The sequence below is a fragment of the Trachypithecus francoisi genome, unplaced genomic scaffold (genome assembly GCF_009764315.1).
Source record: "Trachypithecus francoisi isolate TF-2019V2 unplaced genomic scaffold, Tfra_2.0 Lachesis_group17, whole genome shotgun sequence".
Lineage (NCBI taxonomy): Eukaryota > Metazoa > Chordata > Mammalia > Primates > Cercopithecidae > Trachypithecus > Trachypithecus francoisi.
Window position 1 is genome coordinate 71044703 of NW_022681462.1, and position 16997 is coordinate 71061699.

Here is a 16997-nt window from a genome sequence, read left to right on the forward strand (position 1 = left end):
AATTAAAAAGGTAAAAAGCTATAAGTGATCCTACTTTGGTTTTTAACCAGCAGGCTGTGCAGCTTAATATATTTACTGCTGTTCTTAGTGCACTAAAGGTACTTACTTACTTTTAAAAGTTTTTTAAAGCACATCAAAATGTGTGTGTATACACTTACATCTGAACCTATATCTTCATGTGAGTTTTGAAGAATGCTTTGACCTGAGACCTGTGGACTATTGTAAATTGAGCTTTAAATCCATAATTACAGCGACCTCAGGGAGATTTTATTACCAACTTTAGGTCATACTTGTCTTAGTACTAAATCCAACTTCCTTGGATTCTTTTGTTTCACATCATTTCTTTTTAGAAGAATACTATCTCACTCTCTTTTTATCAAAATCTTCTGAAATGGGCCAGGTATGGTGGCTCCCACTTGTAATCCCAGCACTTCAGGAGGCCAAAGTGGGCAGATCACCTGAGGTCAGGAGTTCAATCTGGCCAACATGGTGAAATTCCGTCTCTACTAAAAATACAAAATTAGCGAGGTGTAGTGGTGAACTCCTGTAGTCCCAGCTACTCAGGAGGCTGAGGCAGGAGAATCATTTGAACCCAGGAGGCAGAGGTTGCAGGGAGGCAAGATTGTACCATTGCACTCCAGCCTAGGCAGCAAGAGGAAAACTCAGTCTCCAAAAAAAAAGACAGGGCGTGGTGGCTTACGCCTGTAATCCCGTCACTTTGGGAGGCCAAGGTGCTCAGGGCGGATCACTTGAGGTCAGGAGTTTGAGACCAGCCTGAGCAACATGGAGAAACCCGGTCTCTACCAAAAATACAAAATTAGCCGGACGTGGTGGCACATGCCTGTAATCCCAGCTGCTCGGGAGGCTGAGGCAGGAGAATTGCTTGAACCTGGGAGGTGGAGATTGTGGTGAGCCAAGATCGTGCCATTGCACTCCAGCCTGGGCAACAAGGCTCCGTCTCAAAAGAAAAAGAGAAAAATCATCTAAGGTGGCCATGGATTTTTTTTTTATAAACCGATTCTTTTTTGTGTGTTAATACAACAAACAATTCACTTCTGGTTTTTTACATTTTAAAAAGTTAGCCAAAGCTAAATCTTTTTTGAACTTTCTCGAAAGCTTTGGAGGCTAGGACATGAGGTACTATTCTGTCTAAGTATTTTTAAAAAAGGAAAAAGAATTATACTACATTAAAAATTTTCTAACTTAAAAATCTTCCACAGAGATACATAATTAATGATTGTTATCTGTACAAGAAACCTTGAGCATTTACTAGATGCCAGGTGCTTTGTTGGACACTGCTGTTAATGTTGAGGACCACTGCAATTATGACCTTATTTTGTTAATTGAAACTTAATATCTAGTCTCTTGTCTTGTTCCATTTAATAACCGCATGTCTGTATAATAATTTGGGAGAAGGAGATCTGATTTGGACTAGCTGTGGGAATGAAATAGAAAAGAGATAGCGTGGGGAATTATTTGCTAAACAATTAACTCGTACTCTTCTTAACGGTTTTTGAGCCATATTGGAATAAAATTTTTCACTAATGTGATTTTTTTCTTGTTGTTATAGATTACAAATGTTGGATCACTTTGCTGAATGTGTTAAACAAGCTAAAGGTGTTCGCCAGCAGGCTGTGCAGCTTAACATATTTACTGCTGTTCTTAGTGCACTAAAGGTATTTACTTTTAAAACGTGCTATTCTGAAATAAGATTTTAATTAATGCATTTAATAAGCCAGATATAGCAAGATTATTATAATGTTTATATGTATATCACTTGGTAACTATGCCTTTATATTAGCTTAATTACTTGAAACTTTATGTTAAGGCTCGGTGTAGTTAAATAAGCGTTTTATATTTTAATGTTGTTAAAGTTTATGTTTCAGTTTGAACTTCAGATTTTACAAGTGCCAATAAATTCTTTCAGAATTTTCGAAGATGTTTGATGAATGAAATCTGATATTCTACTGAAGGTTAACTAAATAGAACTGAAACTTGATTTGTGGTTTAGGCCATAAATCATGTGAGGCAGTGTTATATAGTTGAAAGAATGTTGCATTTAGAGATTGTGTTCTAGTTAAGCTGCTGTAGGTTTGTGTCCAGAGTAATTTCCTTAACCTTTTTTAACTTTTTTTGAATTGTAGTTTCTACAGGTATGAAGTAGAATACAGTAGTCCCTTCCTTATCCAGTTTTGCTTTCTGCAGTTTCAGTTACCTATGGTCAACTGTGGTTTGAAAATACTTTAAATGGAATAATTTATAAGTTTTCAGTTGTGCAGCATTCTGAGTAGCATGATAAAATCTTGTACTGTCCTGCTTCATCTTGCCCGGTCCTGCCTAGGACGAAAATCATCTCATTGTCCAGTGATTCCACACTTTCTGCCCTACCTGTCTGCTAGTCACTTAGTCACCATCTGTCTCAGTTGTCTGATGGGCTGCTGCGGTATGGCAGCACGTATGTTCAGGTAACCCTTATTTTACTTCATACTGGCCCCAAAGTGCAGAAGTAGTGATTCTGGCAATTTGGATATGCCAAAGGGAAGCTGTAAAGTGCTTCCTTTAAGTGAAAAAGAGAAAGTTCTCAAGAAGGAAAGAAATAATATCATGTGCCAAAATTGCTGAGATCTACAGGAAGGACAAGTCTTCTGTCTGAAATTGTGAAGAAGGAAAGAGGAATTTGTGTTAGTTTTGCTGTCCCATCGCAAATTACAAAAATTACGGCCACGGTATGTGGTAAGTGCCTAGTTAAAATGGAAAAGGCATTAAGTTTGTGAGTAGAAGACATGAACAGAAACAAGTTCCCATTGACAGCAATCAGGTTCCTAATCCCATGGTCAGACATCCAAGGTGGTCCTTGGAATGTGTCCCAGAGGGGACCACTGTTACAAATATTTTGCCTATCTCACGGAGTTCATGCGTCATACTAGGCACTCTATCATAACATATTTGAATACTTTTTATATTATTTAGCGCTAAGCTTAAAGTATTGTTTTAAAGTAAAATGGTAACAAATATGTGTTTGCATGAGCATGTCTTAAGTCAGGCTTAAGACATGCTCATTAATCAGTGCCTATATATATCCCTTTTCTCTGATGTTTACAAAACCTTAAGTCATGTTTTGTAAACATCAGGGGAAAAGGATATATATAGGCATTGATTATAGAAATAAAGGTTGGCCGGGCTCGGTGGCTCAAGCATGTAATCCCAGCACTTTGGGAGGCCGAGACGGGCGGATCACGAGGTCAGCAGATCGAGACCATCCTGGCTAACACGGTGAAACCCCGTCTCAACTAAAAAATAGAAAAAACTAGCTGGGCGAGGTGGCGGGCGCCTGTAGTCCCAGCTACTTGGGAAGCTGAGGCAGGAGAATAGCTTAAACCCGGGAGGTGGAGCTTGCAGTGAGCTGAGATCCGGCCACTGCACTCCAGCCTGGGCGACAGAGCGAGACTCCGTCTCAAAAAAAAAAAAAAGAAATAAAGGTTTGGGGCTGGGCACAGTGGTAATCCCAGCACTTTGGGAGGCCAAGGCAGGAGTATCACCTGAGGTCAAGAATTTGAGACCAACCTGGCCAACATGGTGAAACCCCATCTCTACTAAAAATACAAAAATTAGCCGGGCATGGTGTCAGGCGCCTGTAATCCCAGCTACCAGGGAGGCTGAGACAGGAGAATCACTTAAACCTGGGAGGCGGAGGTTGCAATGAACCGAGATCATGCCATTGCACTCCAGCCTGGGGGACAGAGCAAGACTCTCTCTCAGAAAAAAAAAAAAAAAATACAGGTTTGGACCATTTATATAACCATTAGTATATACTCTATGAAGAGACCGTCAACTAATTTGGACCTGTGAGTTTTTTAAAAAAGGAATGGGGTGGTCATGGTCTCCTTCAGTGATTGGGAGAATGGTGAACCAACTGTAATGTTGCTGTACCGATTACACTTTTCTTCATAGATATGCTAATGCCTCTCTTGTAGTTAACATTTTCCCCATGCAATGTGACATAGATTTTTGGTCTCAAATAAGTAAATTAAGTTCCAGGGTGGTAAGTACAGTGAGAACAAAGAGAGTGACATTTAATATGATGAACAAACTACTTCGGCATTCAGTTACTGATTATTTTTACCATCTTTTTTTTTTTTTTTTTGAGATGGAGTTTCACCCTGTTGCCAGGCTGGAGTGCAGTGGCATGATCTCGGCTCACTACAACCTCCGTCTCCTGGGTTCAAGCGATTCTCCTGCCTCAGCCTCCTGAGTAGCTGGGATTACAGGCATGCGCCATCATGCCCAGCTAATTTTTGTATTTTTAGCAGAGACGGGGTTTCACCATTTTGGCCAGGATGGTCTCAATCTCCTGACCTCATGATCCGCCCCCCTTGGCTTTCCAAAGTGCTGGGATTACAGACGTGAGCCACTGCACCTGGCCACCTCATTTGTTTTTTATTTTATTTTGTCTTGTTTTGTTTTGTTTTGTTTTTTTGGAGACGGAGTCTCGCTCTGTCGCCAGGCTGGAGTGCAGTGGTATGATGTCGGCTCACTGCAGTCGCATCTCCGCCTCCCAGATTCAGGCGATTCTCCTGCCTCAGTCTCCTGAGTAGCTGGGATTACAGGCACATGCAGCCACACCCAGCTAATTTTTTTTTTGTATTTTTAGAAGAGACGGGGTTTCACCATGTTGGCCAGGATGGTCTTGATCTCCTGACCTCATGATCTCCCCACCTTGGCCTCCCAAAGTACTGGGATTACAGGTGTGAGCAACCACGCCCGGCCTCATTTTGTTTTTAGATATATGTTGATTACACTGTTTAAGTCATATAATTGTCTTCTGTGAAATTTTTATATAAACTATTCAAAGTTTCATACTCATCAAGAGTTTTCCTCTTTCCAAATATTTGCCGTTGATTCTGAAATCACTTTTTTGTTAAAGATGTCTTAAAAGATAGAACCAATCCGTTTAATGGTTTGTGCTCTATTTCATAACAGGTGAAATAGGAGAATGTTTCCTTAGAGTGATAAATTTCAGTTAAATAATGGTTGATTTAGTAATACAGTGTCCTTAATATATGTAAGCAACTTTTAAGTACTAGTCTTTGAATAGAGACACTCTTTGCAATTAGGGAGTGTTTTATAGATCATATTCTGAAATCGTATTTAGGAAAGTAATTACCATGAATTTAACAGTTACAGATTCTAGGCATTAGTACATACATGTGAAAATTGACTGAAGACAATAACTTATGAAGATGTATGTATATTTTAGAAAGATTGCAGCATGTATTTTTCCTTTATTTGATATGAATTGGAATGCCAGGTGTGCCTATAATCCCAGCACGTTAGGAGGCTCAGGCAGGAGGACTGCTTGAGCTCAGGAGTTTGAGACCAGCCTGGGCAACATGGTAAGACCCTGTCTCTACAAAAATTTTTTAAAAATTAGCCCAGCAGGCTAATTTTTAGCAGGCATGCACCTACAGTCCCAGTTACTCAGGAGGCCGAGGTGAGAGGATTGCTTAAGCTCAGAAGATCTAGGCTGTAGTGAGCAGTGATTGTGCCACTGCACTCCAGCCTGGGCAAGGGAGCAAGACCTTGCTTTAAAAAAAAAAAAAAAAGTCATGAATTATGAATTGCTGTCTTTTTTTTTTTTTTTTTTTTTAATGTAGGGCTTAGCTGAAAACAAAAGTACTTTAGGACCTGAGGAAGTTCGCAAATCTGCCCTAACACTGGTTATGGGTGCTCTGGACAACCCAAACCCCATCTTACGTTGTGCGGCAGGGGAAGCTCTTGGAAGAATGGCTCAGGTGGTTGGAGAAGCAACTTTTATTGCTAGAATGGCCCAATATAGCTTTGACAAGTAAGTGAGTTTCTTTACTAACAAGTTTCATATGTAGGCAAAGATGTCTTTTAAATAATAATTAACTGGAGTATATGTTTTCCACATGGTATATAACATGTGATAATATTTTGTGGGTTTTTTTGTAATGATGTCAATTTTTAATTTAGCAGTTGATTCAACTGTAGAATCTGGGAAAGTTGTAATATGTTAAATACTTTCTGTGTGGAGAGGGCTTCTAGTCCGGCTCTTGAATGTTACTTAATGGAATCAAGAAAAATGTTAATAAGGACTTCTCTCAGTTATGTGTATCCACTGAAGAGGTCCTCTGAAGTCATTGTCTCTTCTCCCTGCCTTTCCTTGTCCCTCTTTATTCTTTCTGCTAATTATCCACTTTTTGGGATAAGCCATTCTTTTTCTAACTGCTACCAAGTTTTCCTCTTAAATTATGACTGAAACAGAATAGTTAAGCATCAAGTTTTAAGGATTTACTTACATGTTAATTATAAAGAGTGATCTCAGAGACCCAAATAAGTATCATTAAGATGATGAGTTGCAGTTATTAGTGACTGTCGAGTTGTTAATCAAGTACGTAAGTAGAGAAATTAAAAATCAAGGATTGTCAAGAATTAACACTGTGTTATGTAAATTATATCATTCTTAGCTATCTTGTATATATTGAGTATTAAATATACCAAACTACATCATGATCATTAATAAAAGAGAAAGAGTATGAAGCAGTGGCTATGAAGTAGTAGTTCTGAAGAATATGTATTTGCTGAATTATTGCATATCTGTAAATAGCTTTCCTTGTCTTGACTTGTGAATGGCAATTTGGTTATTCGATAATGCCCTAATGCACTAAGGATAATATGAGCAGGCAGAAAACAGTTAAAATATAACCAGACACTTAATCTTCTGCAGAATGATTGCTGCTATTTTCTAGCAATAGATTAGTTTTCCTCTTCCCAAATATTTTCCATTGATTATGAAATAGCTTTTTATTAAAAGATAGAAACGATCTTAGTTATCCATTTAAAGTTTTGTGCTCTGTTCATAACAAGTGAAGTAGGAGTATGTTTCTTTAGAAGGCTCTTGAAGGATATCTTTTTTTAATTACAAGGAGTTTTATTTTATATGTCCTTGGCCTGGCGCATTGTCTTCTGCCTGTAATCCCAGCACTTTGGGAGACTGAGGTGGGTGGATCACTTGAGCCCAAGAATTCTGGGTCAGCCTGGGCAACATGGTGAAACCCTGTCTCTACAAAACATACAGAAATTAGCTGGGCATGGTTGCCTGTACCTGTAGTCCCATCTACTTGGGAGGCTGAGATGGGAGGATCGCTTGAGCCTGGGAGGTGGAGGTTGCAGTGAGCCAAGATCATGCCATTACTCTCCAGCCTGGGTGACAGAGCAAGACTCTGTCTCAAAAAAAAAAAAAAAAAAAAATGTGTCCTCAATATCTGTAGGATACTGTATTTATTTTGTACTTTGAAACACAAGGGCATTTCATTTATTCATACCTGCCCAGTTTAGTGGTTTACAAGTATTATCAGTGCTTGCCTTCATTATCTTTTTCAAATCCTTAATTGTGATCTAAAATAATTATTATGAAGATTTTGTTACTCATTTTTTCACATTTTATTTAAAACTGGGATTTTTCTTAAATTCTGTATGAAATGTCGTAATATTTGGCAGCATTTTAATTCTTTTATACTGCTATGTAAAGTAATGGTACATTTTTAAAAACTATGGTGTCTTAGATTTGGCAGAATCTGGCTGTATTTTGGAAAAACTTGTCTTTCACAGCCTCATTATATTAGACTGTTTTCATCAACATCATCTCTTGCTGATATAATATCTGACTGTGAAATGCTAAAACCAGCTATCGCCAAAGGTCCATCATCGATATTTGCACATTGAAATCTTATGCTAACTTAGCATTAACACAGAAATTCACAGAAATTAAAATAGGAATCATTCTGTAAACCATCCTAAGGACGTCAATAGGGAGTACCTTTCAATTGCTTAAGACCCAGTTCGGATAAAAATAAAAATCTTTGATAGTTGAATTTATTTCCATTCAATTGAAAGTCACTTTGAGACCTCTGAGAAATGTATATTCTTATATCTCAGATTATTTACTGTGAATAGATGATTATCACTGTGAACATTGATTCTACTTTGTAGTTCACTAAACTGTAACTTTTTAAGAAATAATAACACAAAGGTAACTTTCTAATCTGTATAATGTTTTAGAATTCACAGATTGCATTTATTCTTAACTTCTTTATTCCTCAAAACAACTGCTCTTTAGTAATAATAATAATTTCACTTAGATAAAGAAATGGAGGCTTAGAGAGGTAAAGATTACTTACCCAAGGATAGATATATGTTAGAAATACTGTTACGGATAGACCTAGTTTACTTCATTCATTGCTACTTTTCTTTTTTGGTTTTTTCTCTTTTTTTTGCGATGGGATCCTGCTGTGTTGCCCAGGTTGGTCTCAAACTCCTTGGCTAAAGCAGCCCTCTCACCTCAGCCTCTTGAGTAGTTGGGATTTCAGGAGGGACACACCACACCCAGCTTCATTTTTTTTTTTTTTTTGAGATGGAGTCTGGTTCTGTCACAGGTGCGATCTTGGCTCACTACAACCTCTACCTCCCAGCTTCAAGTCATTCTTCTTCCTTAGCCTCCCATGTAGCTGGGATTACAGGTACACGCTGCCATGCCTGGCTAATTTTTGTATTTTTAGGAGAGACAGCATTTCACCATGTTGACCAGGCTAGTCTCGAACTCCTGACCTTAGGTGATCCACCCACCTTGGCCTCCCAAAGGGCTGGGATTACAACCATGAGCCACTGCACCCAGCCTGCCACATTTCTTAACATCTGTTCTGTGACAGCACTTAGAATTTTCTGTTGTTTACAATAGGCAAACTGGCCAACTAGAGTCTTGGGGATGATTATTCATCTCTCTATTTTTTTTTTTTTTTTTTTTTTTGGAGACTGAGTCGTACTCTATTGCGCAGGCTGGAGTGCAATGGTGCAATCTCAGCTCACTGCAACCCTCCGCCTCCTGGGTTCAAGTGATTCTTGTGCCTCAGCTTCCTGAGTAGCTGGGATTATAGGCAACCGCCACCACGCCCAGCTAAGTTTTGTATTTTCAGTAGAGATGGAGTTTCACCATGTTGGCCAGGCTGGTCTTCAACTCCTGACTTCAAATGATCCACCCACCTTCGCCTCCCAAAATGCTGCGATTACAGGCATGAGCCACTGCGCCTGGCCCATCTCGACCTTTTTTTTTTTTTTTTTTTTTTAGTAGAGATGGGGTTTCACCGTGTTAGCCAGGATGGTGTCGATCTCCTGACCTCGTGATCCACCGTCTCGGCCTCCCAAAGTGCTGGGATTACAGGCTTGAGCCACTGCGCCTGGCCTCGACTTTTATGAGGTTGTCAGAAGTCTGGTTGTGGATAGCTTATTGAGAGTTTTAATAAAGTTTTGAAAATACAACCAAAATTGCTTTTTAGGCTGCTTTGTTAATTTAGTTGCTTTATTCTTAGTAGTATTTTGTTCTGTTTTCTAATAGTAGTTGACTGTACTGGTGCGTGATGATGAGTCATAGTATTTTATGGCTTAAAAAAGTATTCCTTCATAGCTCCTTTTATTTGCTCCTTTCCATTGTTTAAAATGAGGTTTACATGTTAGCTTCATTTCAAATCTCTACATTACTAGTCAAATATGAACAAAATGATGAAATCTGTTCTTTCAGATACACATTAAAAGAATATACAGGTCTTTCACTGCCATTAATGGTGGAGTAACAGGGACTATATTTACCCTTGTGTCTTAAACTGCTGGAAAAACAGATAAATAAAACAACAGTTTTGAGACATTGGACAACAGCCAGCATAGGACAGTGATTCCTAGGGATGGGAAAGAAACAAAGGGAACACTAATATTGCTCCAGATTACTGCTTGAAGAAAGTTTCCAGGCTTGAGTACAGAAATAGGAAACCCAAACTTGAGGAGAGAGCATTTGCAATTTGGGGAGGCAAGGTAGCTGGAACGTGTAAGGTGGAATAACAGGAGAGAGCTGCACAGGGAGAGAGCTGTGAACAGAAGGGTCATCTAAAGTCTTTGGCTGAATACTGATATGTGCAAGAATACAAGGAAACTACCCAAGACCAGGGAAAAAACCACCAAAAGGGAATAGGTGAAACAGTGTTCAGAACTCACAGGGCTGAGAATATTTCGTGTTCCCACTATTCAGAATAGAAAGACCTCCTGAGGTGAAGCCCTCAGAACGATATTGCTTCAGTAATGGGAGCAATGTCCCTGACCCACCCTAAAAAAGCTTAAAAGCAAACCTTGAAAAAATGAAACTGATTCTTAGTAGTAGCTTAACTATATCCCAGAACAAAACTCAGCAGTATTTAAAGGAATACAATAAATGGAGCAACTCAGCATTGTAAAATTCATAATATCCTATATCCAATCAAAAATTACCAGACACATAAAGAAGCAGGAAGATAAGAACTCTTACTTGGAGAAAACATCAATTGATAGAAACAGGCCCAGAAATGAAAAAAAAAAAAAAGATGAAATTTAGCAAAAAATATTAAAAGAGCTGTTATAAATATGCTTTACATTTTCAAGGAAGTACAGGAAAACCTAAGCATGATATGAGAAAAAGAATTTGTAAGACAGCCCAAAGGAAACTTCTAGAAGTGTAAAATGTGTGTGTGAAATGAAAAAATACGGCCGGGCATGGTGGCTGACGTCTGTAATCCCAGCACTTTGGGAGGCCGAGGCGGGCGGATCACAAGGTCAGGAGATCGAGACCACGGTGAGACCCCGTCTCTACTAAAAAAAAAAAAATTAGCCGGGCGTGGTGGTGGGTGCCTGTAGTCCCAGCTACTCAGGAGGCTGAGGCAGGACAATGGCTTGAACCTGGGAGACGGAGCTTGCAGTGAGCCAAAATAGCGCCCCTGCACTCCAGCTTGGGCGACAGAGCGAGACTCCGTCTCAAAAAAAAAAAAAAAAAAAAAAGAAAGAAATGAAAAAATACACTGGATAGGATTTACAGAGGATTACTCAATGATGTAGGAAACAACAGGTCAGTCAGCTGTATTTGTGTATTGACATCTTACACCAGCTTAGAATTAAGACTGAAATTCACAGAAATTGAGAAAAGAATCATTCCAGTAATGTTGAAGACATAGAAACTATCAAAAATGTGGCACAGAGAGAAAAAAGACTGGAATTAAAAATGAACAGAGTCTCAGTGACTTCTGGGACCAATATCAAGCTGTGTAACATGCATGTAAGTGAAATCTCAGCAAAGGGTAGGTCAGAAACTCTCAGACATTGCCAGTAGAAATGCAGAATGACACTTTGGAAGATTGTTTGATGGTTTCTTATAAACATAAATATACACTTCTGTTTTGCCTAGCTGTTCTACTTCTAGGTATTTACCTAAGAGAAATGAAAATGTGCGTGCATACAAACACTTGTACTCAAACTTTTATAGTAGCTTTATTTATGAGAGCCAGAAACTGGAAAGTATCCACAATTATCGATGGTTGAATAGATAAATAGTGATGTATTCATAAATGGAATATTGCTCAGCCATATAAAAAGAGCAAACTACTTATACAATAAATTGGATGAATCTTAAAAGCATTATTCTATGTGAAAGAATCCAGACCCCAAAGACTAGGTACTGTCTGATTTCATTTGTATGAAACTGTATAAAAGGTAAAACTATAGTGATAGAAGACAGATCAATGGTTGCCAGCATGTTGGGGGAAGAAATATGACAACAAAGGGACCTAAGGCAACTTTTTATGGTGATGAAAATGTCCTATATCTTGTGTTGTCAGTATGGCAACCACTACCCACATACGACTGTTGAGCAATTGAAATGCATTTTGCCCAAATTGATACACGCTATGAGTGTGTAATACATACTGGATTTTGAAGACTTAGTTCAAAAAAAGAATGTAAAATATCTCAATGATTTGGTATGTTGATTACATCTTGATATTTTAATATTTTGGATATATTGAGTTAAATAAAATTTATTGAGATTGATTTCAAGGCAGGAGGATCACTTGAGGCCAGGCGTTTGAGACCAGCCTGAACACTAAAATTTTCAATTCCGTTAAAAAAAAATAATAATTTCACCTGTTTCCTTTTTGTCTTCTGGAGTGTGGTGACTAGAATATTTTGAATTACATATGTGGTTTCTATTAGGGACTTCAAAAAGTTCTTGGAATAATAGAATGAAAAGATAACAAGTAAAAAATACAAACTTTTTTCTTGACATAAGCTCCATCAGGTTCAAGACACTTTTGTAAGTGATGATACCAGCCATTTAGTTCATCCCTAAATAACTGAGAATCCTGGGAATTTAACCATGTCAGTGAAGTCTTTTTGGCATTATTAGCTGAAGAAAAATGAGCACGCTTTGAATTTTTTTTTAAGATTAGGAAACAAACAAAAAGTCATAAGAAGCCAAATCAGGACCATAAAGTGGTTGTCTATGACTTTCCACTGAAACTCTTGCAGAATTGCCCTTGGAGAAGAACTCTCTAGTGAAGCTTTCCCAGTCATTTTTCCGCTAAAGCTTTGGCTAACTTTCTCAAAACACTTTTATAATGAGCAGATGCTATTGTTCTTTGGCCCTCCAGAAAATCAAGCAGCAAAATGTATTAAGCATTCCAAAAAACTGTTGCCATGACCTTTGCTCTTAACTAGTCCACTTTTGCTTTGACTGAACCACTTTTACCTCTTGGTGTCTATTGATTTGATTGTGCTTTGTGTCAGGTTCTTACTGTTACAGTCATGTTCCATCTCCTGTTACAGTTCTTGAAAGAAATGCTTCAGGATCTTGATCTCACTTGTTTAAAATTACCATTGAAAGTTCTGCCTTGTCTGCAGCTGATTTGGGTAGAACAGTTTTGACACACATCAAGTGGAAAGTTTGCTCAACTCTAACTTTTCAGTCAGAATTATGTTAGCTGAACCAGTTGAGATATGTATGTTGGCTGTTATTTTTGCTGTTAATCATCAATACTCTTCAGTTAGGGCACAGATAAGATGCATTCTGCATTATTTTCTCTCAAATTGATGGGTGTGATCTTCAGCTGTTGGACTTCATCTTCAACATTATCTCATTCCTTCTCTTCTTTTTTTTGAGACAGAGTCTCACTCTGTCGCCCAGGCTGGAGTGCAGTGGCGTGATCACGACTCACTACAACCTCTGCCTCCTTGGTTCAAGTGATTCTCCTGCCTCACCCTCTGAAGTAGCTGAGATTACAGGCACGACGTGCCACCATACTCAGCTGATTTTTGTATTTTTAGAAGAGACAGGGTATCACCATGTTGGCCAGGCTGGTCATGAACTCCTGGCCTCGAGTGATCCACCCGCCTTGGCCTCCCAAAGTGCTGGGATTACAGGTGTGAGCCACTGTGCCCAGCCTGCCTCATCTCTTCTTAAAACGAGGTATTCATTTTCATTTGCTGATATCTTTGAGAGCCTTGTCCCCACAGACTTTCATAAAGCATCGGTGATTTTACCATTCTTCCACCCAAGCTTCACCATAAATTTGATCTTTGTTATTACTTCAGCTTTAGCAGAATTTATGTTGCTCTGATAGGGGCACTTTTCAGACTGATGTCTTATCCTTCTTAGTGCCTAAAACTAGATCCTGTTCAAATGTGTTATAACAAGTTAGTACAAGTTTGTTTTGGTACCCCAAAATATTGAAATCCATGTATACTTCTTGCATAATGCATAGTTTCCATGAGCTTTTTGAAGACCCCTCATATTCATCTTGAACATCCCTGTTCTAATTATTATGCCGTGGTTACATACTGTATACTTATCAAAACTCATTAAATTGTATATTTTTATATACATTTAAAATGTAATTGTATACCTGAAGTTGGTGCATATTGTATATGAGTCTCAAAGCTTGTTTTTTAAAGTAATGTTCATCTCCTTTTATGTATTTGAATTCATTTAAAATATATTTCACAAAGAAAAAAGATTGATCTTTTTAAAAGAGGTTCAAATCATAATTATAGGGTATTTCTTAAGTGTAAAATACTTTATGTAATACTGTGAATACAAATACCTTTTTACTATTTTTAAAACCAAACCTAAAAGTTGTTATTTTATTTTTTAAAAATATAAAAATTTTTCAAATAAGTCTTGGCTTTTCAAGGAATAATTAATATTAAAAATGAGTTGTCAGATTTTCTCTAAAATTAAAATAGGCTTTATTCAGTCAAATGTATGTTTTTAACCTATTATTATTATTATTGAGACAGGGTCCTGCTCTGTCACCCAGGCTGGAGTGCAGTGGCGTGATCACAGCTCACTGCAGCCTCAACCTCTCAGGCTCAAGCAGTCCTCTCACTTCAGCCTCCCTACTAGCTGGGCCTACAGGCATGCACTGCCATGCCTGATTAAGTTTTTTATTTTTTTTTGGAAATGGGATTTTGCCATGTTAGCCAGACTGGTCTCCAACTCCTGGGCTCAAGTGATCCACCGGCCTCAGCCTCTCAAAGTGCTGGGATTACAGGCATGAGCCATCACAACCAGCTGCAGTTATTTTAAATTGAAGTTCTAACTCCTGTTAGGGAGTAGAGAGAGAAAGAAGTAATTGATTGTAATCTTTTCTTATTTCCCCAATAATTCCCTGTTTCTGTGTGACTTATAAGGTTGTTGTTTTTATAGGGAAATAGCAAAATCGGTTCTTGAAGCATAATCTTTTTTTCAGGTTGAAATCGGCTCGAGATGTTGTATCTAGGACTGGTCATTCATTGGCTCTTGGTTGTTTGCATCGTTATGTTGGTGGAATAGGCTCAGGACAACATCTGAAGACCAGTGTCAGCATTTTATTGGCTCTAGCACAAGATGGGACATCCCCTGAAGTCCAGGTATAATATTAATTGATTTTCTTATTACAAAAGTTTAGAAAATTTTTGGAAAATTATTTGCTCTGTAAAATAAAAATGACTGTGGTAAGTTGTTAGGACAAATGTATTAGGGTTTGTTTTTGTAATAGTGCACAGCAAGATTTTGTTTATCAGCCTAGTCTTAAAGTCTGTCTTATTCTGAGAATTTCACCCATTCACGTACATTCCTTCAAACATATTTTCTTTTTATTATTATTCTGTGTACTTGTTTCCTCTTTTTTTTGAATTTCCTTAGATTTGTTAGATTGATCAAGTTATTTTTTTTTTTTTTTTTTTGAGACGGAGTCTCGCTCTGCCGCCCAGGCTGGAGTGCAGTGGCCGGATCTCAGCTGACTGCAAGCTCCGCCTCCCGGTTTTACGCCATTCTCCTGCCTCAGCCTCCCGAGGAGCTGGGACTACAGGCGCCCGCCACCTCGCCCGGCTAGTTTTTTGTATTTTTTAGTAGAGACGGGGTTTCACCGTGTTAGCCAGGATGGTCTCGATCTCCTGACCTCGTGATCTGCCCGTCTCGGCCTCCCAAAGTGCTGGGATTACAGGCTTGAGCCACCGCGCCCGGCCGATCAAGTTATTTTTTTAAATAACCATCCTTCTCTGTCTTCCGGTAGTACTCCAACCTAGGTCCTGGGTCATTGGCTGAATCTTCATGTGGACCCTTTGAATATTTTGTTTTTGTTGTTTCTTTTTAGACATTATTATACTTAAGTAAATATAACTATAGTGAAGATGGACAGTGTGTGTGAAAATATCCTACAATCTTGATTTGCTACTTCACATTGATGTGCCTCAAAATATTAAGAGTATACCCATGTAACAATTCAGTATACTCAGTTCAGTACATTGAATTCTTCCTTACAACTAAAATGAAATTATATTTTATTCTAGACTTGGTCTCTTCATTCACTTGCTTTGATAGTGGATTCTAGTGGTCCGATGTATCGTGGCTATGTGGAACCAACATTATCTCTAGTTCTTACCTTGCTGTTGACAGTTCCGCCTTCACATACAGAAGTTCATCAGTGTTTGGGTCGATGCTTAGGTGCTATAATAACTACTGTTGGCCCTGAACTACAAGGTAAGTAAATCATCTGAAATTAAGGAACCTAGACAGATAATCACTATCTTTAAATTTCCTGACTATCACCATCACATTGCTTGAAGAAATTTTGTAATAACAATTACTATGTACTGAAAACTTGGATTTACTGAAAGCCTGGTGCTCAGCTTTTCACATGTGGCATTTTGTTTAATCCCTATGAGAAACCTATGACATGATAATGTTTGTTGGAGTTTTGAGCAGAGAAAACATTTTAAATGAAATTTTACTTGGAGTCCCATGAAAACAAAGTTAAAAATGGAGTTCCTTTGGCCTAGAGTGCTATCCACTTGTCTTCATGGACTTTTGCTTCACTTTTTTTGAACTCTAAGGATTAGGAACATAGCTTGAAAAACCACTGTCGTAAGGTAAATATTATCTAAATTTTGTTTTCTTTTTGTTAGAGGAAAAAGATATTAGCTAATTTTCTATGAGGAAATAAACTGGGAGAAGATAAGTAACTTGTCTAGAGTTAGCCAACTTAAGAGTGGCACATTTATGATCCTAAAGCCTATGTTTGTACCACTTAATTCCACTGAACTAATTCTACTAATGGTTAAACTCCCAAGTCAGCAAGTTATTGTAAAGATATCATGAATACATAACCCCCTTTCAGAGTTCCTTTTTCTCCTTTGTCATTTATTATGTATGTTTTCAGAGGGTTGAGCTTTTAACATACATTATTTAATTCTGTTAACAACCCAGACACTGATATTATCTCTATTTTATAGATGAAATATTGAAGCTGATAGAGGTTAAGAACTTTTGTTGTGGGTTTTTTTTTTTTTTTTGAGATGGAGTCTCACTCTGTAGCCCAGGCTGGAGTGCAGTGGTGCAGTCTAGACTCACTGCAAGCTCTGCCTCCTGGGTTTATGCCATTCTCCTGCCTCAGCCTCCCTCCCGAGTAGCTAGGACTACAGGCTCCCGCCACCATGCGTGGCTAATTTTTTGTATTTTTAGTAGAGACCAGGTTTCACCATGTTAGCTAGGATGGTCTTGATCTCCTGACCTCGTGATCCGCCCGCCTTGGCCTCCCAAAGTGCTGGGATTACAAGTGTGAGCCACCGCGCCCAGCCAAGAGGTTAAGAAC

The 16997-nt window shown here is 38.4% G+C and overlaps 1 protein-coding gene across 9 annotated transcripts in view; it reads left to right on the forward strand.

Annotated features, from left to right (window-relative positions):
• Positions 1-16997, forward strand: part of HEATR5B (HEAT repeat containing 5B) — a 118523-nt gene that overhangs the window by 37477 nt on the left and 64049 nt on the right. For all 9 annotated transcript variants that reach the window (XR_004428394.1, XM_033176027.1, XM_033176033.1 and 6 more), the window contains 4 exons: positions 1571-1676; positions 5655-5845; positions 14616-14775; positions 15697-15886. Coding sequence is in view for 8 of the 9 variants with exons in the window: in XM_033176027.1 (XP_033031918.1) it covers positions 1571-1676; positions 5655-5845; positions 14616-14775; positions 15697-15886 (647 nt within the window). In the remaining variant the exon portion in view is untranslated. The remainder of the gene's footprint in view (positions 1-1570; positions 1677-5654; positions 5846-14615; positions 14776-15696; positions 15887-16997) is intronic.